Raw genomic sequence first — 22,999 nt, 5'->3', positions numbered from 1 at the left:
AGGTATTCCTACAGTGCAAATGGACTAGTATCAAGTTAGCTAAAAAAACCCTCAGCTAAACCTTTACAAAATGCACAGACCCAGTCACTAAGGAACTAACCTCAACTGGCTTTTCTATCTTCCCCTCCCTACCTTTTAAAGTCAAGGCAGATTTTTAGATGCAAGAGTCAACATGGGTTGCTGTGCTGGTTCTATATAACAGCATACAGCTGTGCTTTGTATTAATTTTTGTACTGTAGATCTACCAATATTGTTACCTTTCCAGTTGCAGCAATCATGCTGTGTTGAGCTCCTGCTGGGATTAACCCTCTGAAAGGCTGGGTTACTTGTGCAGGTCTGCTTAGATTTTGAGCCTGCGCTTGTGGTGGCGTGTGCTGTAGTGGTGGTTGTAAAGATTGGGGTAGGGCAATAAGTGGCTGGGCTGTGGATCCAAAGTTGGGCAAGGAAATTTGTGATCCTGGCAAAGGTACCGTCACCTGCAAAAAAGCACAAAATCACCAGAAACATATACACAAGGGCCATTATTTAACTTTCTTTACTAGCTCTATGATTTCAGTTATATTCAAGGTAAATGGCTTCTGAGTTCATACGTTTACCAGAGAGCTGCAAGCAAATAAGTGAATTTATTGTTTAGCCTGTCCCTACGATCAGTTCTAATGGCATTTGGGTCTTTGCTTTTCAGAAACAAAGTTGCATGCTAGCTCCTAACTCCAACATCATACAATGAAATCATGCTGAATGAAGAAGTAAATTTAATTCAACTTGGAAAATAAAAGTAGAATGAAATAGCCAGTTGAGGGGGGTGGATGGGGTTATTTATTTACTTCAAATAATTTTAGTCATCATAAGGACACTGTTTGGGATGAAAGCTAAATTTTACTTTCCAGAAGTCTCAACAGCCAGCAGCCCGAGCTTTAAAAAAAGAAAAAAAAAAAAAAAAAAAAAAGACCCCCCTCCCCGCCAACAAACCATGGCCTGTCCCTTGCTTGCATTAACAGGAAGTGCTGTGGGCTGAAAACACCACAGCATGGTAGTGATAAATGTGAAAATACCACAGCAGTGACCTGACTGGCAGGAGTTACTGCATTTCCTAGTCTGACCATCAATCCACAACCTGCAAAATTATATTCTGAGTATGACTAGAAGAATGGTATGATATTCTCCAGATGTGAAAGACTTACTGTGGTTCTGCACTTAAGGATAACAGATTAAAAGTATAGAGACAGCCAAGCTTGAACACATTAAAAGCACTAACCCTTCTAAAAGGTCCTTAAAATTTTATACTAGATTTCTATCAGATGAGATCCAATTTTTTAAGACTCTCCCAGATTTCTGTCTTGGCAACTTTTCATGCATATGAAGTATGCCATTATAATAAACCAGTCCATCATAAGCTTTTTTTTTTCTAAAACAATTTAAATAAAAAAATGAACCAGAAGATGGAAACCACTAGACAGCATCCTATAAATATGACAGAATGCTTGCACACAGCAAACTAACAGTTCTTTCACAAAAGAATTAAAAAAACTTAATCACTGGAGTTATTTTACAAACCTCCTGATGTAGGTTACTGGTTACTGACTTGGCTATCCTGTTTGCCTGTATGATCATCTATCTGCTGACTTCTCATTTGTTTTCTACATATTTTGATATCATTGACATGTAGCATCTCTGAGGTTTCATCTCAATGAGATTTAGTGTTAACAATTAGGCTACACTAAGCACCTGGTGTTTATGTCTCCCTCTCCACCATCACTTATACCTGCCCCCATAAAGGCAGCATATGCCTCAATCAATTGACATCATCACTGTGCCCACTAAATCTTTGCCTTTCACTGGAAAATGAACTATTTAAGAGAAGGATGCCAGAGACAAATTATCAACGTGAATTTGTAGGCCATCCAACCTCTCAGCAATTCAGCTTTTCAGTGCTGTTGCAGTAGCTCTCCGTTGCTACCTATTTTCAATTCTTGCATTTTGGAAGAATTGAAGACTGTCTCAGCCCCCACCTCTAACCCATCCCACAAAACCCATCAACAACATGCTTTTAAGAAGAATACAATTTAGGAAATTTACCATGCCATAGTTTACCTGCTGGAGAGCACTGGGAGACTGTGCAGTGTTGTAGAAATTGCTCTGGCCAGGCTGTTGAACTTGCCCAGAGTACAGGTTTGAAGCCTGAGTAAGCGTAGCTCTGGCCTAGGAAGAGAGAGAGACACCATTACATTAAGAATACTTAGGAGAGCAGTTCTGAGACAGCATGGCACATCATTCTGTATTTCAACCAGTGCAGTAGAAACCACAGCATAGGAAGCCGACAACCTGAAGGTTTCAGGCTGTGATAAAGCTCTCATTTGCAAATGGTAGAAGAGCCCTTTATCACCTACCATAACAGAAATTAAACCTGAAGCTCCAATTAGTGATAGAAGTGCAAGGAACCCTGTAGTTTGGGGAATAATCCTCAATTCAGACTATGCTAACATACCTGCATGAAATTAAAGGAACATTCTCTTCCAAGCATTGCAAGTTTCCTGCCACCTTGACTATCATGTAATTATCTCAGAGGTGGGCTTATCCCAAGCTGAGCAATACTCGATTGCATTACCTGTATCAAACCATTGCAGAGGTTTTGCATTTTGGAGCATTTCCTACCTGGAGAATGTGTGTATCAATAAGCTGAGAGCCTCCCAGTCCTGAAGCTTGACTAAGTTGATGCTCGTATAAGATAGGAATAGGTTGTGTATTAGAAGTTTGTTGAAATGCCAGGCTTGACTGTGCCTTAGCAAGCTCCTGGTGTTGTACTGCTGGGAAGTTGTGTAAGGCTGTACCAGACAGAACTACTGGTGATGGCTGAGACAAACCACTTTGCATAAAAGCTTGCTGGGATCTGCAAGAGATTGAAGCATTATACATAAAAATGCAGACAGAGCTCAACGAGCCACCAAAAATTAAGAACACAGGTTATATTCTTTAAATGGAATTAGAATGCTTAGCTCTATTGAACAGATTTTCACCTGAGAAAGGTGGATTTTTCTATTTAACTCTGCACACAACAAAGTAATAGACGTGACTAAAGGCCACAGGAAAAAATGGCTAGGCTTTTTGTTTAAACCTTAAAGTACACTCTAGCTATATTTAGATATGTGTGCTAAAATAATTCTTAAATAACGTAACTGTAACATATAGAAGCTACCAGTTCTTAATTACTGCACTATAAGGTAGGATGGCGGGGAAGCACCACATGTGAGTAGCTCCATTTAGTCATAAACGGCTTTGTTCTCTTGACGTCACAGATCTCCACAGTCCAACTTTTAATACTTACAGGTTAAATCACTGGATGCTGACAACTGTAGCTTCCAAATGACTGTTTTGGCTTCAAAATACTAACACAGACAGACACCACAGCCTTTAATTTTAACTAGATACTCAAATCCCTTGTCACCAGCATGGGGAGTTGCGGTTTGTTTAAAAAACAAAACAAAACAAAACGAAGACCAAAAACAGTACAGCAAAGCACCACAGACAGGTTGTTTTAGTCCAGCACAAGTATTTATCCAAACATTTCCATTAAGAGCCTGCTGAATAGCTACCTTCAGACTGAGGAATCAGAGTTTTTAAATAAATGCCCCTCTCAAAGCTCTTCAGCTCAGGAGAGTGTTTTTGAGGTAAAAACACTTTTCACTTTACTACTTGGTCGATATGTACCAGCATAGCACTGGTCCTGTTAATCTGTTAGCATAGTGGCCATGTGCTTGCCGGACAGAACACCCAGGTTAGCTTTGTTCTGTACCTTTCCTTAATCAAAACATTCTAACAGTTGCACCCTAAGCACTGGAGAAACTTTTCCAGAATGTATAGAGAGGACCACCTTCAATGTAGCCAAAAACATTTTCACAAGCATTTTTGTTTTTGTTGTAGTTATTTAAACCAGTAAACTGTATTTCTCAAAGCTTATCCTCTTCTGCACCTTTAAAGATGTGGGAAGAGTATTCATACTCTTATAAACAGCGCAACCCAAAACTCCATTAATACCAGGTTTGTGCATGACCAGATAAGCCAGAAGCATTTCTTTAATCTGGACTGCATGCCAGACTGATTGTGTTTCTGCAACTAGCCAACTGTTTGCAACAACTTTTGTCAGCTGTGGCAGGGCAAGCAATTGGTCCAACAAAAGTCAGCTATGCACAAAGTCAGGATACACATGTAGTCAATTAAACCTTCTGTGGCTTCGGCCTTCTACATTGCAACAAGCAGGTTTTTCTACAGCATATGCAAAATCCTGTAATTAAGTTTCCAAAGACACTTTCTCAAAGTGAAACTAACAACATCTGTCAGAATTATACCACTGTGAATAGGTTTTGATAGGAACCACAGGGAAGCTTTGAAAAGGCTTACACTGTAAATTTGTCTGGCCATCAATGCCATTTGAGAGATACTGACCTTCCTATTACCTTTTGTAGCAAACAGAAAACATTTATTCTAAAACATACCCTGCTATCCCCTATGCATCTGAAATTAAGTTTCTGCCACCTATGGGGTTCAAACTAGGATTTCAAAGTGTTTCAAGACTCCAATGTTGGTTTGATTAGAAAATAACAAATACACATTACTGAATTAAGGGGACAGACTCCTCTTTTTCTGTTCTCTTGGTATAAAATACTGATGTTTTCAGCTTTCTAGCCTAGTTTCCTAAAGATACAAATATCATGCATAAGTTTTGAACCCATGATTTCACAACTACATCTGCATACAGACTAGCCAGACAATCCGCATACAGAGCTCTCAGACAGACAAACAGATGAAAGAGATTTTGGGGAAGACAGGAAGATGAGGCAGCTACTGAGCACAGAACACAGGTCTGCAGGGAAGCAAGTTCTATAAATTCTGCCACTCAAAAACCAAAGAAATTTGCATACACTACCTACCTATAAGGTTGTAAGGAGGAGTTGAACAACTCTTGGGCTTGTGAAACAGCTGGTCCTGCTCCTAAACTCAGCTGAGCTTGATGCTGTCCTTGCAGAGGTGCATAGATGGGGATGGGGATCTGCTGAACTGAAGCAGGCTGCATAAACAAGAAACCATTAAATATTCAACGAAAAGAGTCATGTAAAAAAGCTACAGTTAAATGTGTGCCAGGATTTGTGTAACATTATAAAAAAGTAAAGAATGTAAAATCCCAAGGCTGCGTGCAGAGCTGGTATTGCTCCCATTCAGAAAATTACTTTAGTTCAATTTTACACTTTTCCTTGCAAATAACCAGCAGAAAATGAATGAATCATTTAGACTTGCATACAAAACAACTGCACAAGATTGCATACAATTTTTTACTACAAAAGTTGAATGCGCCTGCACTAACATGGCCACATAAACACCTCCCATGAATATGTACTTTTACACAAAGTATATTTGAGAGTGAAAGCTTATTCTCTCAACTTTCATGGCAAATGCTTTTTCTCAGGAACAGTAGAGATCAAACACCATCTGCATGCACCAGAGTGAAACAGCAAGGGCAGGCATGATCTCATTTTTGCAGTCTTTAGTCCCACTCTCTCCTGCCCCCATTAGCTGAGATTTAAAGGCAATATGAATAGGGAGGGGGGGAAAGAAGAAATCCCCAAATACCTGAGAAAGCCCTGGTTGAAAGCCTTGCTGTTGGGCCAGAGAAGGTGGTGCCAAACGCGCATGTTGGGTATTGAATAGATGACTTGTATCCATATAAAATGCTGGGATTTGAGCTGCAGTACCTCAGGAAGAGCAATACAATTAGTATCTGATTCCAAACATCTCCCTGCTAGAAAGGCTTTCATCAAGAATGCAGCCACTGTCATTACTTCCCAGTGTTACAGCTCCCAGACTGGGAGAAGAAACAGAACTGAAGAACTGGGTGCCTAACCAGCTTTGGTATCTTTTCCAATTCACCCCCAGGATCTATCAGTCTTGCATATGTATCTTCAGTCCCATGCAATTCCTGGGGGGGGGACAAGCAACAGATTCTGGCCAAAACAGGTGTTTGGGTAAAGGAAGGGGAAGAACTTGCTGTACTGTCACATAATTTAGGTTAACTATATGTACGGTTTTCTTTAAAGAAAAATGTGATGATTCTAAACTATTGTAGCAAGTCAAGACTAAGTCATTCTTGGTCTTAAATAGAGATTTACAATTCTGCAACAGAAAAATGGTACATCATTGCAGAAAAATGGTACATCAAGAGATTCATACTTACTTCCCTCAACAAACTAACACCACAGCATTACCTTTATACCTACTGACAGAAACTTGCATGTTTAGAGTAAGACACAACCAGTGAATATTTGCTTACAGAATGCTCCCCATCATTCTGTGTTTACTGCAGATAAAACTAGAACTGAATTCAACTCTCCAGCTTCAGAACTCCAAAAAAGCAGACATGTGGCTTCTCAGCCACAAACACTATTACCTGCTGCAGACTGAGACACATAGACCTGGGGACTTTGCTGTTGCTGGGCAATGAGGGATGGCATGCAGCTCAGCTGGGAAAAATGACTGGCAGAAGCTAGGCTACTTGTCTGCAACTGCTGGGGTTTCACTTTACATATATTAGGAGGGTCTGAGGTGCTTGCAGTCTTCGTACTCAGTGAAGAGGTGGTGTATGTTCCAGCTCCTAGAAGGAGAGAAGCAAGTTATACATCATAAACCAGCTAAAGATATTTCAAAGCCTCATCTTTCAGTGGTAAAGTTTTGGGACAGCTACGCAAGCACAGCCACAACCGATCAAGAACACTGAAACCTAATGCAGCTGTTTCTATCATCATAAGATAGACAGGGAGAAGCAATTCTGATAAGTTCATTATAGGAGGCACTGCAACCATAATACATCTCCCTTCTCAAGTACAGGAGCATATAAAAATACTGAAGTAGACATCTTGGTTAGCTATGCAAGAAAAAACACTGCAATGTACGGTGGTTGTGCCTCACATGGTTGAGAGCTGGGCTCCAAAAGTTTTTCAAGCACTTCAGCTGAGATTTGGGCATATATACTAATATTCTAAGGTGTGAAGATTTAATTAGACATAGCATCTTTTGTTTGCTGCAAAGAACCAAGGTGGAAACCAGCACTGTTTCTGAAGAGCAGCTGGACATTTGTTCTGTCTAGTGTGAGGGGGTCTTGGTATGAACTGTCAAAGCTTGCCAAAAGCAAGAGCACAAATGAAAGTAAGACTGCAACTAGCTGGATATCAAACTACCATCTGCTTTAAAAATCTACTTGTTTGCCTTCATTCAGCTGAACAAAATGAAACCAATAAGGCAGCCAATGGGAGAAGTTTACCTCCTCTTTCAAGTCTATATAAAGTAGCATAGGCAGAGAGATGTCATCTTAATATCCTTTTCAGCAGACTGACGTGAAACAGGTGAAGTATCTCCTTGTTAATTAAAAGGTATTTGGGAAACTGCTGTTCAGATCCGACATCTCATACTAGCATAAAACTTCTGTTAGGTTTGCATTAAATATAATTCAGAAGGGAATCTAATCTCTTGAAAAACATAACTAAGGAACAATACAACAGGCTACTACAATCTTGACAGCCAGTACCTGACAGCGAAGTTGTCGGTGTAACTGAGGCCACAGGGATAGGAGGCATTGATGCACTAGAAAAAGAGCTGTAAGTACCACTGCTTGGCCCAGTGTTGCTGCTGCTGCTGCTACTGCCGCTGCCACCAGCAATGGGAGATGCTGCTGAGGTCACTGGTGAACTCTTCTCCCCCATGTTTGGGGAATTCTCCCATGCTTTGCGTGCGGACTCCATCTATTTAAAAGAAAACAAGATTTCCTCATTTATTAGGAAATTTCAACTAGTCAAACAATCTTCCTCTTTAACAGTTCTTTTTAGTTCAAAAGGCAATTCAGGCTTCATGCGAGCCTCTTTTTTAAAAGTCACCATAATCGTGCAACTCTGTTCATGCAAAAAGCATACAGCCTTAAGTTGGAGCTTCTTATCTGTTCCAACTGCACACGTGCACAGTTCATCATCTTAACATTCAATGCTCAAAAAAGAATTCACTCACACTAATTTGGCTTGGTTTTGTTTGACATGAAGAGCAAAAGACATGGTGAGCAAAGGAAAGGTAAAAAACCCTCTAAGTATTTCCATGCTGTCCTTTACTTACAAGTTATTTGGGCCATTTAAATGAAACAGCCCCTTGCTTTCTTAGTAAATCATCCACTCTGAGTGACCATCAAAAATATCTAATGCACACTTCAGTAAACATGAGAGTAGTCAAGTGGAGATTTCCAAAGCAAGGGCTATTCAAGAAGCAATCACGAGCTGACACAGCTTGTGCACATTGCTTTATGTTAATGCTAAAAATGCTTCATGCTCCTCTACTTCTATAACAGTTACAAGTTTAAGTCTTGCACAGCAAGGAAGATGAAACTTTAATTTAAGTATTTTATACACAATTCTCTTCCACCAAAAGTGGAAAGAACTACTGTTTTACTGCACCCAGTAACAATCTAATTATTGCTACATGAGACACGCAATGCCAAATCTTTGAACTGAGACACTTTTGAGGGACTATTGAAAAGGAAATATTAATGCTCAGACTACACCCACTAATTTAAAGGCTCAAACACAGTCCATGGACTTCTCTACAGCCTTCAGCTGTCCTCAGTTGAAACAAAGATTTTGCTAGCAGAGCGGGATGCCAAAAGGCTGAAATTGCTCCTCTGGCAGGCTGTAAGCTTCTCAAGGCCAGGTGCTGTCTTTAATGATATATGTAAAGGAGCAAATACATATTCACCAACAAATTTGACCTCACTACCTGGATCAATAGAGCTGCCTAACTTGCAGTCTCTAGAAGTCATACTTTCAACCTACCGTGTTTTATGTGAGTTAGGCACAGTCTGAACAGACCAAACATGACTTAGGTTATTTGTCTAGATGCTTCAGAAGTGATAAAAAAAGCAAAGCAATATCCAAAGAAGTGGGTAACAGGTGATCAACACACACATACATGGAAAGTGGAGTTCTGTATTCCTCAAGAGAGTAAAGGGGGAGGAGGCAAGCTTTGTTACACACTAAATCGTTTGGAGGTAAATCACCTATTTTCCTTTTTAAGTCCATATTCCCCAGCAATCATTCTCAGCTTCCCCTCCACAACATTTTCCTCCAAATTGGTTCCAATTCTTGCAGACAGGGCAAACTCTAAAATTTATTATTAATTTGCTGGAAAGGATTTTTGCTTAAGGTAGAGTACAGGTAAGACTAGAGGCTCCTTTCTGCACACCACAGGCTCTGGTAAGACAGGGTAACAGTCTTGTACTGCATTGGTATTAAGAGAAAGTGAAGTACCACCTGTGAATGTCTGAATAGAGAAGGTGTAGAAGCTTCATTCAATGAGTTTCATGATGTCCTGGAGAAACAACTGATAGCAAAACCTAGAGTCTACATACTATATTTTTGTCTTCCAAACCTAACCACTGCCAAGATCCCAGATCATCCCACACCCCTACTGAATTGCAATAAAGGGCATATAACAAGAGTCCTGAGTTTTCCAACAGCTTTGCTTTCAGAGAGCTCCTTAACAATCTCTAACTTCGTAAGCCAGAAAAAAGATGCAAAACAGATTGGTACTCTAGGAGTGCCTATGCAGCACCATCTACAGACCAGATATGAAGGAGTAAGATGTTCTAAATTAACTGAGACTGGGGCAAGCGTGTAATTTCATTGCTTGCTTAGTTATGGGAAGAGGAGAGCACAGGTTAGAGATCATGGTTGCTTAAGCTTCTCTTCACCATTGACTGATTGGGGCCTTCACATTGCAATAATGGTCCAGTACATATTACCCAAACACTTAACTGGAGACAAATATCGATGTGCATAACCATAAGTATGGCAAAGTTTAAGTGATCAGAAAAAGAAAGCCAAAAGGTGTCAGATTCTGCACCAGGTGTCTACACAGGAATTTTAGATGGAACCTTGGAACATGGAACACAGCCAGGCAGCTCAGTTTAAGATTGCTTTGGACCTTCTTTTGCTTAGCTCCTTACCTACCAATAGCCCTATCAGCTAAGTCCTTAAGAGGATGCCTGCCTTAGTAAAGGCGTCTTTAGCAAAGTTACTCCAAGGAAAGATGGGATCTCAACAAGCCTTCCCATACTGAGCACCTTATACCTACACCCTGGCAGAACAATGCCAAATAGTGGGAGCAATTGTGGCTGAGCTCCTCTGCTGAGTTTCCTCACAGACAGCTTTCTGTGATAGCGGATGGAGGAAAGAGGAGATGTAAGGGTTATTCCTTTATGGAGGCAGAGGCTGGAGATTTTGTTCTTTTAAAAAAAGAGAAGGAGGAAGTCACTTTCCTCTCTGCTGCTCCAGAATTACCTTTTAAAAAAAGCAATGATTACATTGAAGAGGATGACAAAGAGCAGCTCTTCCCTGTCTGGATCAGAAGGCCTGTTGTGAAAGTGATAGTCTCAGTGCATGCTTCAAAACAAGCTTGTTGCCTTCAGCATTTTCAAAAAGGAGATAGAGCTCCAGTGGCCGGAATAGAGGAATTAGAGACAAAGTTGCTTCCAAATGCCTTTCCATTCACATTTTCATCAGAGTGTTCTTCAAGGTAGCCTCAAAACGTGGACCTTTGACATATTTTGTTAGCACACACCCAAGATCTATCATCCACTGAGAAAGCAATCAAATCACCGACACCAGAACAGCAGAAAAAGAAACTGGAGGATGAATGACATAAACACTGCAGTTTGCTCTATACCTGAGCAATGTCACATTCTTTGCAGCATCATGCTATAGTAACATTCCTACCTGTATCACATGCGAATCAGATACCAGCTGCTAAACAGTTAAGACTGCTATTTTAGAAAAACGCTTTCAGGCGCCAGAAAGTCAGATTATGGTAACTTATTACACAAGAATGCAATAGAAAACCAGATCTTTGTTAAATTACTTATCCCTCTCCAGCCCTCTCCCCATTTTTGCTGGTCTGTTGTTTTAAAGTGATGTTACATTTTTTTCAGGAAATAAAGTGTTAACAAAAGAAAAGCAAAGATTCAATAAGAGATCATTAATAACTATCATCTGTACAGAACACAAGCAAGCAGCTGTCAAACCATGTCAGCAAGATGCAAGTCTCACTGGGATTGACAAGCAAGTTTCTCCAGAGTGTTAGTTCTGCATCCAATCCCTACTTTCATTTCCTCTTTTAAAGAGAAAAACTATGTTCAAACATCACTCTTGCTTAATACTAGAAGCAGCAACAATATTTCTACTGGTTCAGTCACCTACAGTCACAATCACAAAGCCGATCTAGGACACCAAAAAAAGACCAAAAACTTCCAAAGTAGCAAAGCTAGAGCCCAACTCTATGTTAGTGAGTTATACAATGCACACAATCCAAAATCCAACAAAATAGGAAAACACCACTGAAAATATCCTACACACTTGCTCTACACTGGAGAGCAGAAAACAACAGAACATTTGTAACACAACAAAACACTTTCCGACTACCTGATCAAACTGCCCTTCGTAGACACTAACACACCACCTACATTTCATTATTTAGAACCTTAGCCATCCAACTCAAAACCACATTACCACTACACCAAAATCTCACAGCTAAGAACAAATCAAGCTCGGCTCACCAAGCAACTCCTTATAGCCTTTAATACCAAACCAACTTAAAGCTAAACTCTCAAAAAACCTCAGTCAGATTCTGATGGTTTGTCATGAGCACTATGGTACAATGCTAAAATGCTAGGATCTTTTTTTTTCAGGGCAGTGGGAGCCAAGATTGGTTGAGATGCCAAGTGTTAATGCAAAACGGGGTTAGAGATTTATAATTTAAATGCATCCTTTGATAGAGTCTTGTGTTTCAGCCATCCATTTATATGCAAAAGCAGTTCAGCAGAGGAAACAAAGGAAGGCTCTAAAAAAAAGGTTCACCAGCAAGTTCTCCATTAATTTTTTCCCCTGCATGCAAGAAAACGACCCTTAGAGTGATGTGTACATACCTTGAGGGTGAGGTCGACGGTAGCGGGAGAAACTGGAGTTAGGCTGGAGCTCTGTTGTAGAGTCTCCCTCCTAGGGAGGGGAAGGGTGTGGGGCAGGGGCACCTGAAAGGCAGGCAACACACATCACATTCTAACTATGTCTACTACAAAAGCCCCAGAAAAGCAAAGCTCAAGCTTTTATTGAGCTACAATTTCTTCAAGGCTTGAGCATTTGGCAGGGAGATTTTGATAAAGTAAGGTGAAAATTTGGTAGGTGGGGAAAGGCCATTCAGCAGGTGCTGAGATGCTTCTCATCTCTCTTTAAGAGGCCAAAGACTAAGGTTCTAAAGTGTCCATGTCTTCTGCATAAACAAATACCAATTTTCTGCTTTGGGATTTACTTTAAAGTACCATTTCAGTTTATTGATATGCAAAAATTCTTCCCAAGCCAAGTTTGGCCCTTTTGGTACCAATACAGTACATGGGGCTTTGTGACCTTGAGTTCTGAGATGCAGTTTCTGAAAAGAGGAAGCTATAAACCTCCAAGTCACAGGACCATGAAACAAACCAGAACAGATTTGCCATCCAATAACTGAATTCAGTATCTTCTCTTCCAAAAGATGAAAGATGTGAAACTTAAGGAAATAAACTTGACATAATGCTATTGCCATCTTCACCAAGAAAACACTGATGGATTCCCTCAAAGTTTTAAAAGAAATGTATCAAAAATACTGCAGTGGCCAGTCTATTACTTCTGACCATTTCTTTCTCCGCTCAGAGCACAGTTAATAGGCTTCCACTGGATGAGATAAGGCTAATCCAAAAGACAGAGATACTGAAGCTTTGATGCAGGTGATAGCACAGATCCTTTGCGGCCAGGAGCCCCCGTTTCCTGTGTTGCGAATCTCAACTCCAGATGCCACAGGGGAGCATACCCTAACATCATTAACACAAAAGAATTCAGTCTTCCACACTACCCAAAGGCCCAAACCACAACACCACCTGAAAATCCAGCAGAAGAATGAGTTCAACCAGTATTGCTTCAAAACTGCATTAAAGGATGCTGCAGTAAGCTGAAAAGCATTTCTTAGATGGAATTCACAAGACATCTTCATAAAAACATGAAATCCTACTGTATGATTCTTTCCTCCCGCAATCAACAAGTGATTCAACTCTGAGCTGATCCTATTTCTGCTGCTGAAACAACAAAAATCACAAGATCCAAGTTCCCAACCTGACATCTCAGCACACTCAAGACAAACTTGACTTCGCTACAAGTCACAACCCAGCCGGTCCTCTCAATCGCTACACCACACTCACACAGTCAGGATCATTGGCTTTATGAGGACTACAAACATCTTATCTCCGTAGCAACTGAACAACTGAAAGCCTGCTGCTGCTTTCAGAAACCATTAAGCTGCTCCCTTTGCATGCAGTTGCTGTGATTTCAGCCTACAGTTCAAAATTGCTCTGTTTGTAAAAGCCTTTCTTCAAACTCACCTAGAACTTTGCTAATGGTGTCAGGTTCAAGGCCCAACTGCTACTGAGAGCATGCTCCCTTCTTATGCCTACCCTTGCTTTTTAAAAATTGTTCCTAGAAACATCTTCTCCACTTTCTGTGCTCTTTAGCTCATTGTGGTTGTTCAAAAGACAGGAAGATACATGAAGAATTCCAGAACAGATGCTAATCAAACCAACTGTCCTTCAGAGTAAGATTACTGGACAATGCACAGCTAGATAACATGAAAGAAACCCTAGTGACTTGTTTACTGAAGGCCATATTTTGTGCTTTAAAGAAGTGTGAAAATATTTTCTTGTCTTCAAAGTCAAGACGATCACTGCAATAGACTTACGTTCGTCACCAAAGTCTCCTCCATTTTTGTACTGCTAGTAGCCACTGTGTTAGGATGAGAAGAAGGTGTAGTGTAGTCTGTTACAGACTCCTGTGAAGAAAAATAATTCAATTAAAATATCTCCCTTATCTAAATTAGCTTTTAAGTTTCTTGGACAGGTATCAGCCTTTCTACAGAAGGAGGAGTTCAGCAAGCAACAGAAGATTAGAATTTCACACCATTTTTTTCTTAGAAGACATGTCCAGCAATCCTTGCTGCTGAATTGCTACTGAGGTCAGAAGAATTCTTGGGAGATTACAGTTTGCCTCGTGACCTCATAATGTACATCTGGAGACAAGTCAAAATACAGTCTGTAAAGCAAGAATACACAGTGATGTACTGCCTGGGCACTAAACATCGTGAACTGTGTTGGCATACATTTGTCACCCAAGATGTTTTAGCCACCTGTGGGCACTTTTAGCTTATTTAAAAAGTAAAATTTATTAGCTGAAAGTATTCTGTAGCTTTAAATAAATACAGAAATTTCTTGGGTAAACCTATGACAAGTAAAGCCCTCCAGATCAGAAAGAAAACATAGGGATGGTTGCAACTGGCAAAACAATTTTCTTTCCTTTAAGTCCTGGCTCTGAAAGTCACAAGACTCAGTTTCTCTGGATGGTGAAGTCTACCTCCTGATTTCTGCACTGGGCAGTGATTTCAAGGAAGGGCTGAAGTTTCCAGTCTGTCCAGAGGCTTTCCTTGAAGCTTATTTGTCACAGCTAAGCAGACCTTAATGTCCTCAATGAACACTGTCCACTTTCAGGGACCTATCTGTAGCTAGTAACCACTGCAGTTGTAGGTATAAACTGCCTGATGAAAGCGTCTCATCAGTAACACTGCCAGCTCTCCAGAGAATGACCTACAATGGACAAAAAAGGCACTGGTACTTCTGTGAAGCCATACTGAGCACTGGTTTTTTAGTTCTTGTCACTGGGTATCTACTGAGCATATTCTGGACAGGCAAACAGGTGTTATCAGAACCTGACCCACAGACTGTTAGATAAACGGTGTGACCCTGAATTAGCCAAGATCCACTCTCTAGCAAGCACTGCAAACTCCAAAGTTTTACATGTCTGAAGCCCAGAAAATGCTCTATCATTTTTACAGAACCAAACAGTAAGAAGGAACTGAAGGACAAATTAGCAGCAGGACTGTTGATGAGTGCCTGGACTTGCCAACACATAATGATTTTGAAGGCACAAACCACATAATGCTTGTTTAATTGCATCCAACTGGTATGATGATAAGCTATTAAAAAAGTACACACTCAATCTACTCCTCAAGCCTATGGCAATGTCTCCTAAAAGAGCAATTAAAGCATCAAGATACTAACTGGCAAATAACAAAGAATCTTCCTTAAAAGGATGAGGTCATTTTGGTAAAAGACTAGCACAACAAGCTAAACCATAATGGGGTGAGAGAGGACACAGTGTGCACATTGGCTTATTTTTGTATTTACAAAGGGAATAGAGAGAACCATTTTCTCCACTTAGTTATTTCCTTTACTTATTAAAGTGGTGAAATGAGATATAGAGTGTTTCCCACAACCCAAACTACCAAACTGCAAGTTGCACATTTATATTTGATTCCAATAGGCAACCTTAATTTGGGTAGAACAAGGCAAGCACACGAGGCTTGCTTTAATCACAAGGTCCTTCTCATGAAGTAATTAACTGGCTTCTTGGTTTTTTAAGATGCTTTACTGCATAAGAAAGAGGAAGCTTTTAATATAACATTATTAAAACTCCTTCAAGGTTTGGATGCAAATTTTACAGAGTCTCAGCACTAAAAGTTCTTACAAAAGAAATCAGATCAGGACTACTGTTAGCTTTCTCACTTTGGAAAGTGCACAAAAGTGCTTTTTCATTAGAATCAAAAACAAACCACCATATACTTCTATGGGAACCAGGCTGATATATGCAATGCTGAAGCATCCTACAAGGATGAGTTAGTTACATGCTGAACATGCAGATAAGAGACAATGCTTTAACCATAAGAACACCACTCCATAAACTGGTAGGTTAACCACCATCCTTCATTTATTGGTACATGAAATCTAGGAATCTGTTAGACACAGCTTATCACCACAAGCTTTTGTAATTCAATTAAAGCAGTTTTCCTGTACAACTGTTTTACTGAAGAAACCAAATGATTACTTCATTAAAAACTAGTAACAGTAATAATAGCAAGAGCAAAAAGCTGTACATGCTTTTTTGGAGTTATCTACAAGTTATTTATACCCAAAAAGAACAGGCAAACTTTTTATAGCTATCTACTTTGCCCAAAACGAAGAGATCACAAAACCTGAAGTGACTTTATGAACAAAAGCACAAGGCAGACCTCAGAGCTGACCTTGCTATAAAGGATCAGGGTACTATATAGGATTAATTAGGTATTTGATTTGTCCCTGATTTATGTAAATCACTCAAATGGGAGCACTTGTCAGATACTGAACATTTATTCTCAAGTACAGCTTGGGTCCTTTCAGACATCATCTCTAACACATAGCTGTTATCAACTACTGAGCAAACATTTCATTGCCATGTCCACTACCAAGTATTGATTGTTCCTGTGATTTCAAAGTTTCAAAGCTTTAGATATGACAGGGTGGGAAAAGGCAAGGGGTAAGGTGTCTTACCCAATTCAGAGACTTACACCATCAGATTGCCATTACTCCAAAAATACTGAAAAACCCAAGAGAAACAGCTGCAATTGCTTCAGAGCATCATGCTTACATTCTGAATTTAAACAGCTCACCAGTATGAGCTGATTTACATTTATACAGTTTCTAAGGTAAAACAGTCTTGTATGATTAAACGCACATGCTTTTAAGATGTTTGTTTGGGGATGGATAGGGTACTCTTACAAAGCTGCTGCTTCTGAAGGAGGACAGCTGGCTTAACTTTTACAGACATTTAAATCACCAAATACACTAACGAAAGTGTGCCTTCCTGGAAGATGAGCAGTAGTCTCTGAGAAGGATGTTAAAGTGTCAAAAAAAAAATCATTTAGGTTTGCTAAAACTTCAACACCTGACATTCAAACAACAGATTAAAGATGTCATCACATCTTCCCTCACTAATGAGCAATGGAAAGAGTACAGAGACAAGAGAAGGCAGTTGCAATACAAATCGGTATAGGAACTCCAGGGCTGGAGCAGTATTTGAAGCCATTTTAAAAATTAGCAAGACTGGCTTATTCCTGCAAAATCTAGATGAATCCTATCTTCTCCAATAAATCTACAAGTTGTTGGTTCAACTTCCATAGAATTAAATATAAAAAATGACCACCCATTTCCTAGAAAACTTAGTAACACCCCAGGAAGGACTCATGACAAAGCAATTCAAAAGCAAACTTGGAACTGTTGAGACTGGAATTTAGGCCTATTCTATTAGCAACCACTTAATGAGGAAATCACTGGGAATTTTCATATCCAGCACAAACTGGAAAGTTTCCTTTCACTTTGGTCTTCCCTCCAGAAGACAGAAGCTTGGTGCTTTAATACTGTGGTAGTTCAAAGAACCTTGGAAACCTGTGTTTTTAACTAAGGCCAGAAAGGCACAAAATCCAGACTTCCCTTTTGAAGATCTCATACTTTAAAAATACAATTGTAGAGAGGAAAATATGCTGATTTTAGTAGAGCTACTCAATATTGAGTTAGCCTGGATTAATCAACAAAGACTTGTTTCCTATTCTGTAGGTGGCTTAGAAGAAGTATCTCCTCCTCTTGAGCTCTGGTCACAAGCACTTGACAGTGAGAAAGCATGTGACACATACGAACAGCCTTCCTACCAAATACTTGAGCAAGCTGGGGTTTACAGCTCTACACTTCTGATTCTGCACACAAGAAGGGCACTTTATCTGTTTCTGGTATCAACATAAACTACTCTCATCTGCTTACAAGATGGAAACTGCCAGGAAGGATGAGAAATCCCAGCACTGAATTTTCTTATGTATTTGCCAATCCACTCAAAAATCAAGTTTGCAGTTACCACATCAGACACAAATATCCTCCTTAACACTTGCTCTGTAACAAGAATTCATTGAGACAGCATATTCTGCTTGCATGACACCTTGGCAAAAAACTGCCAAAACTGTGTGTCCATGTGTTCCCCCTGCCTCCCCCAGCTGCAAGTGACAAAGATAATTTGTGAGTGATCTGCATTTCGGATTCAACTATTAATGTAACTTCTGCAGAGGATCCGGTTTTCCTAAATGGCATCAGAAAATTTCTGCTTAAGACTAAGAAAAGGAAGATTGAGACAGCATGCAACAAGCTTAGTCTAAACTCACAAAACTGCTTTACAAACATATAAGCAGCATTTTTCCTTTACCAAAGCAGGTGTAACTATTAACTAGTAGCTACTCAAATGGCATGGTTTCTTTACATTCGAAAGATGACAACCACAGTTCTTGCTCAAGACACAATGCTGCCATAGCGAGGGCAGTCCCCACACAGGTCCTTAGGAGTGCCTCTGTGGATGTTTTTCAGCCAGTACTATCAATGCACCACAGCTAAGAACTGAGCTGTAGAACAATGAATCCCGACAGCAAGTCACCATCTCACTGTTGAGCCTGTAGAACAATGAATCCCGACAGCAAGTCACCATCTCACTGTTGAGCCATTTATAGAAAGTCAGGTGAGTTCCACACAAACAACTATGATGAGTCCTCAACATCCTGAAGGAGTTCCGCAAGGGATACCTTGACAATATCCACGCCAACAGGAGCTGACATACAGACCCTTTAGGTAAACTGAACGAGCCTTATACAATACTTTAGCATATTCCTAGTTTAGAGATTTATTTTTTCACAGAACAACACTTAATTCACAGCTTCACGTCATCCATGCAGTCAACCAACGATTGCACACACTACTTCAGTTCTCTGCTGAAAGTCAAGCACTCATCTTACATATATTACATATCTGAGTTTACAGAATCTGCCTATACCAGGGTCCAGTGCCACTCTCCATAGCAAGGCTCAGGACAGAGTTTTGACATTCATAAGGCAGCAAAAAAGTTTTAAACCTTCCAAGCTGATTTCTGTTCAGGGGTATGACAAACAGCATGTCTCTGTACCACTTCTGGAGAAGTGTTTAATTCAAGCAGTACTGATATGTTTCATATCTGCTATTCAGTGGGCTCTGCTGCCCGGGTAACTACAACCAGCAGGCAACCAAGTGTCAATTACATCATTGTAACCATATCTTACATATAGTGCTCAGTAATTTGTCTTTTTCTTACCTTTGTGTTTGTTCCAAACTCTGGAGCAGACACAGATATCATCGTTCCTATTTCCGTGCTCAGTTCACTTGCTGCTTTGGTTTCCTTTGTAGTGACAGGCTCTGGACTTCTGACAGAGGTGGGAGATGGCTTCTCCTGTCCCTCAGGCTCTCCCTGTTGGGCATCCTTCACCTTCCTGTTCTTTAAAGAACGCTCTTTCCCAATAGGACCAGGTTTATACTCTTTGTTTTCTACCGGACTCAAGTCTGGAAGCTAAGTTAGTGTTAACTTGTCAGTTATGTCTTCCCCCCCATGTCCTATCCCACAAGAATATTCTAACATGCTTAAAATAATTTTCTTTAAATCTAACAAAGCTTTCCTGAAGGGTAAGCATTTTCTAACAGATAAATTATTTGAGACTAAGTTACCGATATGTACATGAAATGCATTAATTTTGAACATTAGTAATCTAACCCATTATTTTCAAGCAATACATGTTTTGGGTGAAGTGGCAGAGTTCAACTAAAAAGATCTAGTTAAAACCTACAGAAGAAAGCCAGCTTGACTCTCCTTACAAGAAAAGCACAAAAAAAGTATAGAAGCCATAAGACTTTGTATACGTACAGGTTATTTTAATTTTCAGAGAATCAGGATTTTATAGGGCCCCAGGAAACCAGAACAGAGGACTCTACCTTCATTTGAAGATATCCTGATGTATGGATGTTGGCAGCATTTTTCCCTAGGAAATGAGCACTAAGGGGATATCCAGAAAAAATAAAACCACCTACGTGCAAATATTGCCTTATATTGCAGACAACATAGCTGGAAAAACTGCTGCAATTCAGTAGTTCCTTTTTGCGCAGCTGAATTAAAGCAGAATGAAGGGCCTCAGGGACCCTGAATGCTCTGCTGTTCAAATAGCTGGATCCTTTCTGGCTGAGACTACTCAGCCCATTTCACTACAAAGCAGCACAAGAATTCCTTAAAGGCAGTCCTTAAAATCCTATTCCTTAAGCTTTGATAGTGGAAAGACAGAAGCTGCTGGTATTGTCTCTATAAATACAAACCATCTGTTTCAGGAGTAGATGAAGACTCTTTACAATACAATGCCTTTGGGCTTTGGGGAGGGTGGGGTTTCCCAAAGGTATATGGTACCCTCAGGCGGCCAGCAGAAACTAGTTTTCAGAGGGAAGGAAGAAAACAACAGTAGAAGCAGATGCCCGAGCTCTGCAATGCAGCAATCAGGAACATCAGACCCACCTCACCCCAAGTATTTTTTGCTCTGACAGTTTACAGAGGCAGAAATTCCTCCAGATGCTGTAAGGTCACACTTGGAAAGGTAAATTGCTTTGTTTCAAGTATGGTCCTCTTACATTGCCCATTTTAGTTCAACAATACTAACCTCCAATCCTGAACATAAGTTTGTATTTAGGCTTCACAGCAAACAATATCACCATAGGGGTGGTGGGTGTGTAGGAATTGTTTGTTGGGTTTTTTTTTTATCATCAAGACAGTTACAAGGATTACAGCCCTCTCATTCAGAAGAGCACACAAATATGTAAATCTCCAATGAATTTACCATTTAGTCACACATTTGTCTTTCAACAAAATCTACGGGAGTCTTGATGGCTATAACCAAGCAGAAAAAAGGAACTTTCTACACAGTGTAACGAGACTCTCTCTCTCTACATTTATTTAACTTCGGAGTTGAGTATCTTTAAGTGATTTCATGGGGGCAGTTTTACGCATGCTGCTAGTATATCTGAGATGCAGGTTCTGAATGTGTTGGGTTACTACAATTCACCAGCAGTATTAACTACTCCATATTTCTCTGCTGTATGGGTTTTATATTTTGCAGTAAAAACCATGAACTGCAGCATACCCACCGAGTGCCTCATGTAGCAGAAGTTAAATTCATTCTACATGTGACTTCACTTTCAGATTTCAGCTTTTTTTTTGAAAAAATACCCAGACACAACCAACACAAAGAAACACCCAGTCTTCTAGAAAGACAAGAGGGCTTTAATTACATCAGGACACCTGCCAAATCTCAGACATCAAGAGGGACTGAAACAGCTGGTTCTGTAAGTCACCAGCCAAGTATCAGCTACAACCATCTCTTTCTGGGATTAAGAAGGTGGTGCTGTCTGCTAGGGACGTACAGATTAAGTATGTATTGGAGGTGGAAATAACAGGAAAGTACATTTCATTAAAGATCACTGTAATCTAAGTGACAGGAGGAGAAAGTGTTACTCCTTATGAGTGATAACAATGGAAACACAAGATGATGATGAGTACATGGAGCCCCTAAATCTCAGGAGGGGAAGTGATACACATTTTTAAAAATTGAGATAAGTTTGATTACCTATCCAGTCTTCCTAGATTATTTGCAAAAAAATTAATTACCCAGACACCTGTGCATTTGAATTCGAGAATTCAAATCAGTGGCTCTAACATTCCTCCCTTTCCTCAAAGCACTTCTTTTCCTGCAACTTGATGTTGGTAATGTGGCTACAAAACTAAGCAGTGCACCATGCATCATTTAGACGGGGGCAAGGCAGGCATGGTGGCAGGAAGAACTACTGAAACTGGAGATACAGCCACAGCAGAAACAGAATGCCTGTTTCAAAACAGCTCTCAAAGCCTGAGCAAAGTAAGCTCAAGAGAAAACCAAAAACCCCAACCAGAAAACAAACAAAACTCTACCACATCCACAGTCTCCCAACAAAGCTATCCCAAATCCATAACCCCATCCCTACTCTAGGCACAACCCTTGCTCCAAACACAGAACCAATGTACAAACTCTGCTGGGCTAGGATGCTGTTTACTTACACTTGCTTCTTGAACTGAATTCCCCATCTTCTCTCCAAGAACCAATTTCTTGATTGTTTTAGGAAATATAAAAGGGGAATGCAATTCTTATAGGTCTACTACTATATAAGTCCTACTTATAGGGCTTAGTCCTAACTGAGTAAGTATTCTATTATTTGTAACCTCTTTTTGGCTGAACTTCTTTAAGATTAAAAGTTTGTACTGAAGATACGACCTTTTACCTTTTGTGCTTTGATGGGTCCAGCCCGAGGCTGTTTCTGTCTTTGCTCTTTCGGTTCTGGTAGCTTGTCAGTGGACTTCTCAGAAAGTACAGGGCCAACTTCATTGTCACTGCCACTGGAAGCTGGGGCTCCAAACTGAATAGTTTCTATACCAAGATCAACTCCACCTTCTTGCCCAGGTTTTGTCCCCTAGTTAAAAGGCAAACATTTAACACATTTCAAAAGATTTCAGATCAGTACAATGCCACTTGTTCAGAAAAGAGCACAAAATATGCTCAGCTGAAAACCACTAAAAGGGTACTTTTACCTTCTGCCAGCAAAAGCATTATTTGTGACTGCAACAGATTTGCAAAAGCAAACAATACATGAATGTACACTTCCTCCTCCTCAAGTTCCTACTGTTTATACAAGCTCAAGAGTAAGGGGTAAAAAAAAAGCAGTGAAGAACTATGTAAACAAGGTCAACGTGATGAAATGGTATAGAAGGGGGAGGGGGACAAGTGCAATATCAAAGTGTCCAGATTCAGGTTCACAACATTCTCTGGGAAGTTCAAAAATTAATGTTCAATTCAAGAACAGTAAGAAACTAAAAAATATTTCCAGATCTCCTTATGCAGTTAAAATGTCTCCTAAGGGAGTTAATGTCACATTCTTACAATGAAGACTTTATTCTGACAATAGAGTCAAGACCAGAAAAGCCCAAGAAAACAAAAATCACGGGACTTCAAATGTAAAATTCAGGGCTATGCAAGTTACATGGGATAAGTAGAGCTAATATAGTTAGAAAGAATCTACTGCTTTTTGTATCTCTGATTTAAGAAGGGACACAAAAAACATTTAGTTCCTTAG

At 40.0% G+C, this 22,999-nt stretch overlaps 1 protein-coding gene across 6 annotated transcripts in view; it reads right to left on the bottom strand.

Annotated features, from left to right (window-relative positions):
* The window catches only part of PRRC2C (proline rich coiled-coil 2C), a 76,261-nt gene that overhangs the window by 7,627 nt on the left and 45,635 nt on the right, over nucleotides 1-22,999 (bottom strand). For 2 of the 6 annotated variants that reach the window (XM_075711567.1, XM_075711568.1), the window contains exons 22-32: nucleotides 22,151-22,339; nucleotides 19,119-19,370; nucleotides 13,834-13,923; nucleotides 12,002-12,103; nucleotides 7,571-7,784; nucleotides 6,437-6,640; nucleotides 5,623-5,744; nucleotides 4,926-5,062; nucleotides 2,653-2,887; nucleotides 2,077-2,199; nucleotides 258-476 (exon numbers count right to left, since the gene is read on the bottom strand). In XM_075711567.1, the coding sequence (XP_075567682.1) occupies nucleotides 258-476; nucleotides 2,077-2,199; nucleotides 2,653-2,887; nucleotides 4,926-5,062; nucleotides 5,623-5,744; nucleotides 6,437-6,640; nucleotides 7,571-7,784; nucleotides 12,002-12,103; nucleotides 13,834-13,923; nucleotides 19,119-19,370; nucleotides 22,151-22,339 (1,887 nt within the window). The remainder of the gene's footprint in view (nucleotides 1-257; nucleotides 477-2,076; nucleotides 2,200-2,652; nucleotides 2,888-4,925; nucleotides 5,063-5,622; nucleotides 5,745-6,436; nucleotides 6,641-7,570; nucleotides 7,785-12,001; nucleotides 12,104-13,833; nucleotides 13,924-19,118; nucleotides 19,371-22,150; nucleotides 22,340-22,999) is intronic. The other 4 variants (XM_075711569.1, XM_075711570.1, XM_075711572.1 and 1 more) reach the window with 4 other exon arrangements.

Source organism: Pelecanus crispus, chromosome 5 (genome assembly GCF_030463565.1).
Source record: "Pelecanus crispus isolate bPelCri1 chromosome 5, bPelCri1.pri, whole genome shotgun sequence".
NCBI classification, from domain to species: Eukaryota; Metazoa; Chordata; class Aves; order Pelecaniformes; family Pelecanidae; genus Pelecanus; species Pelecanus crispus.
This window is presented reverse-complemented; position numbering and strand designations above follow the sequence as displayed.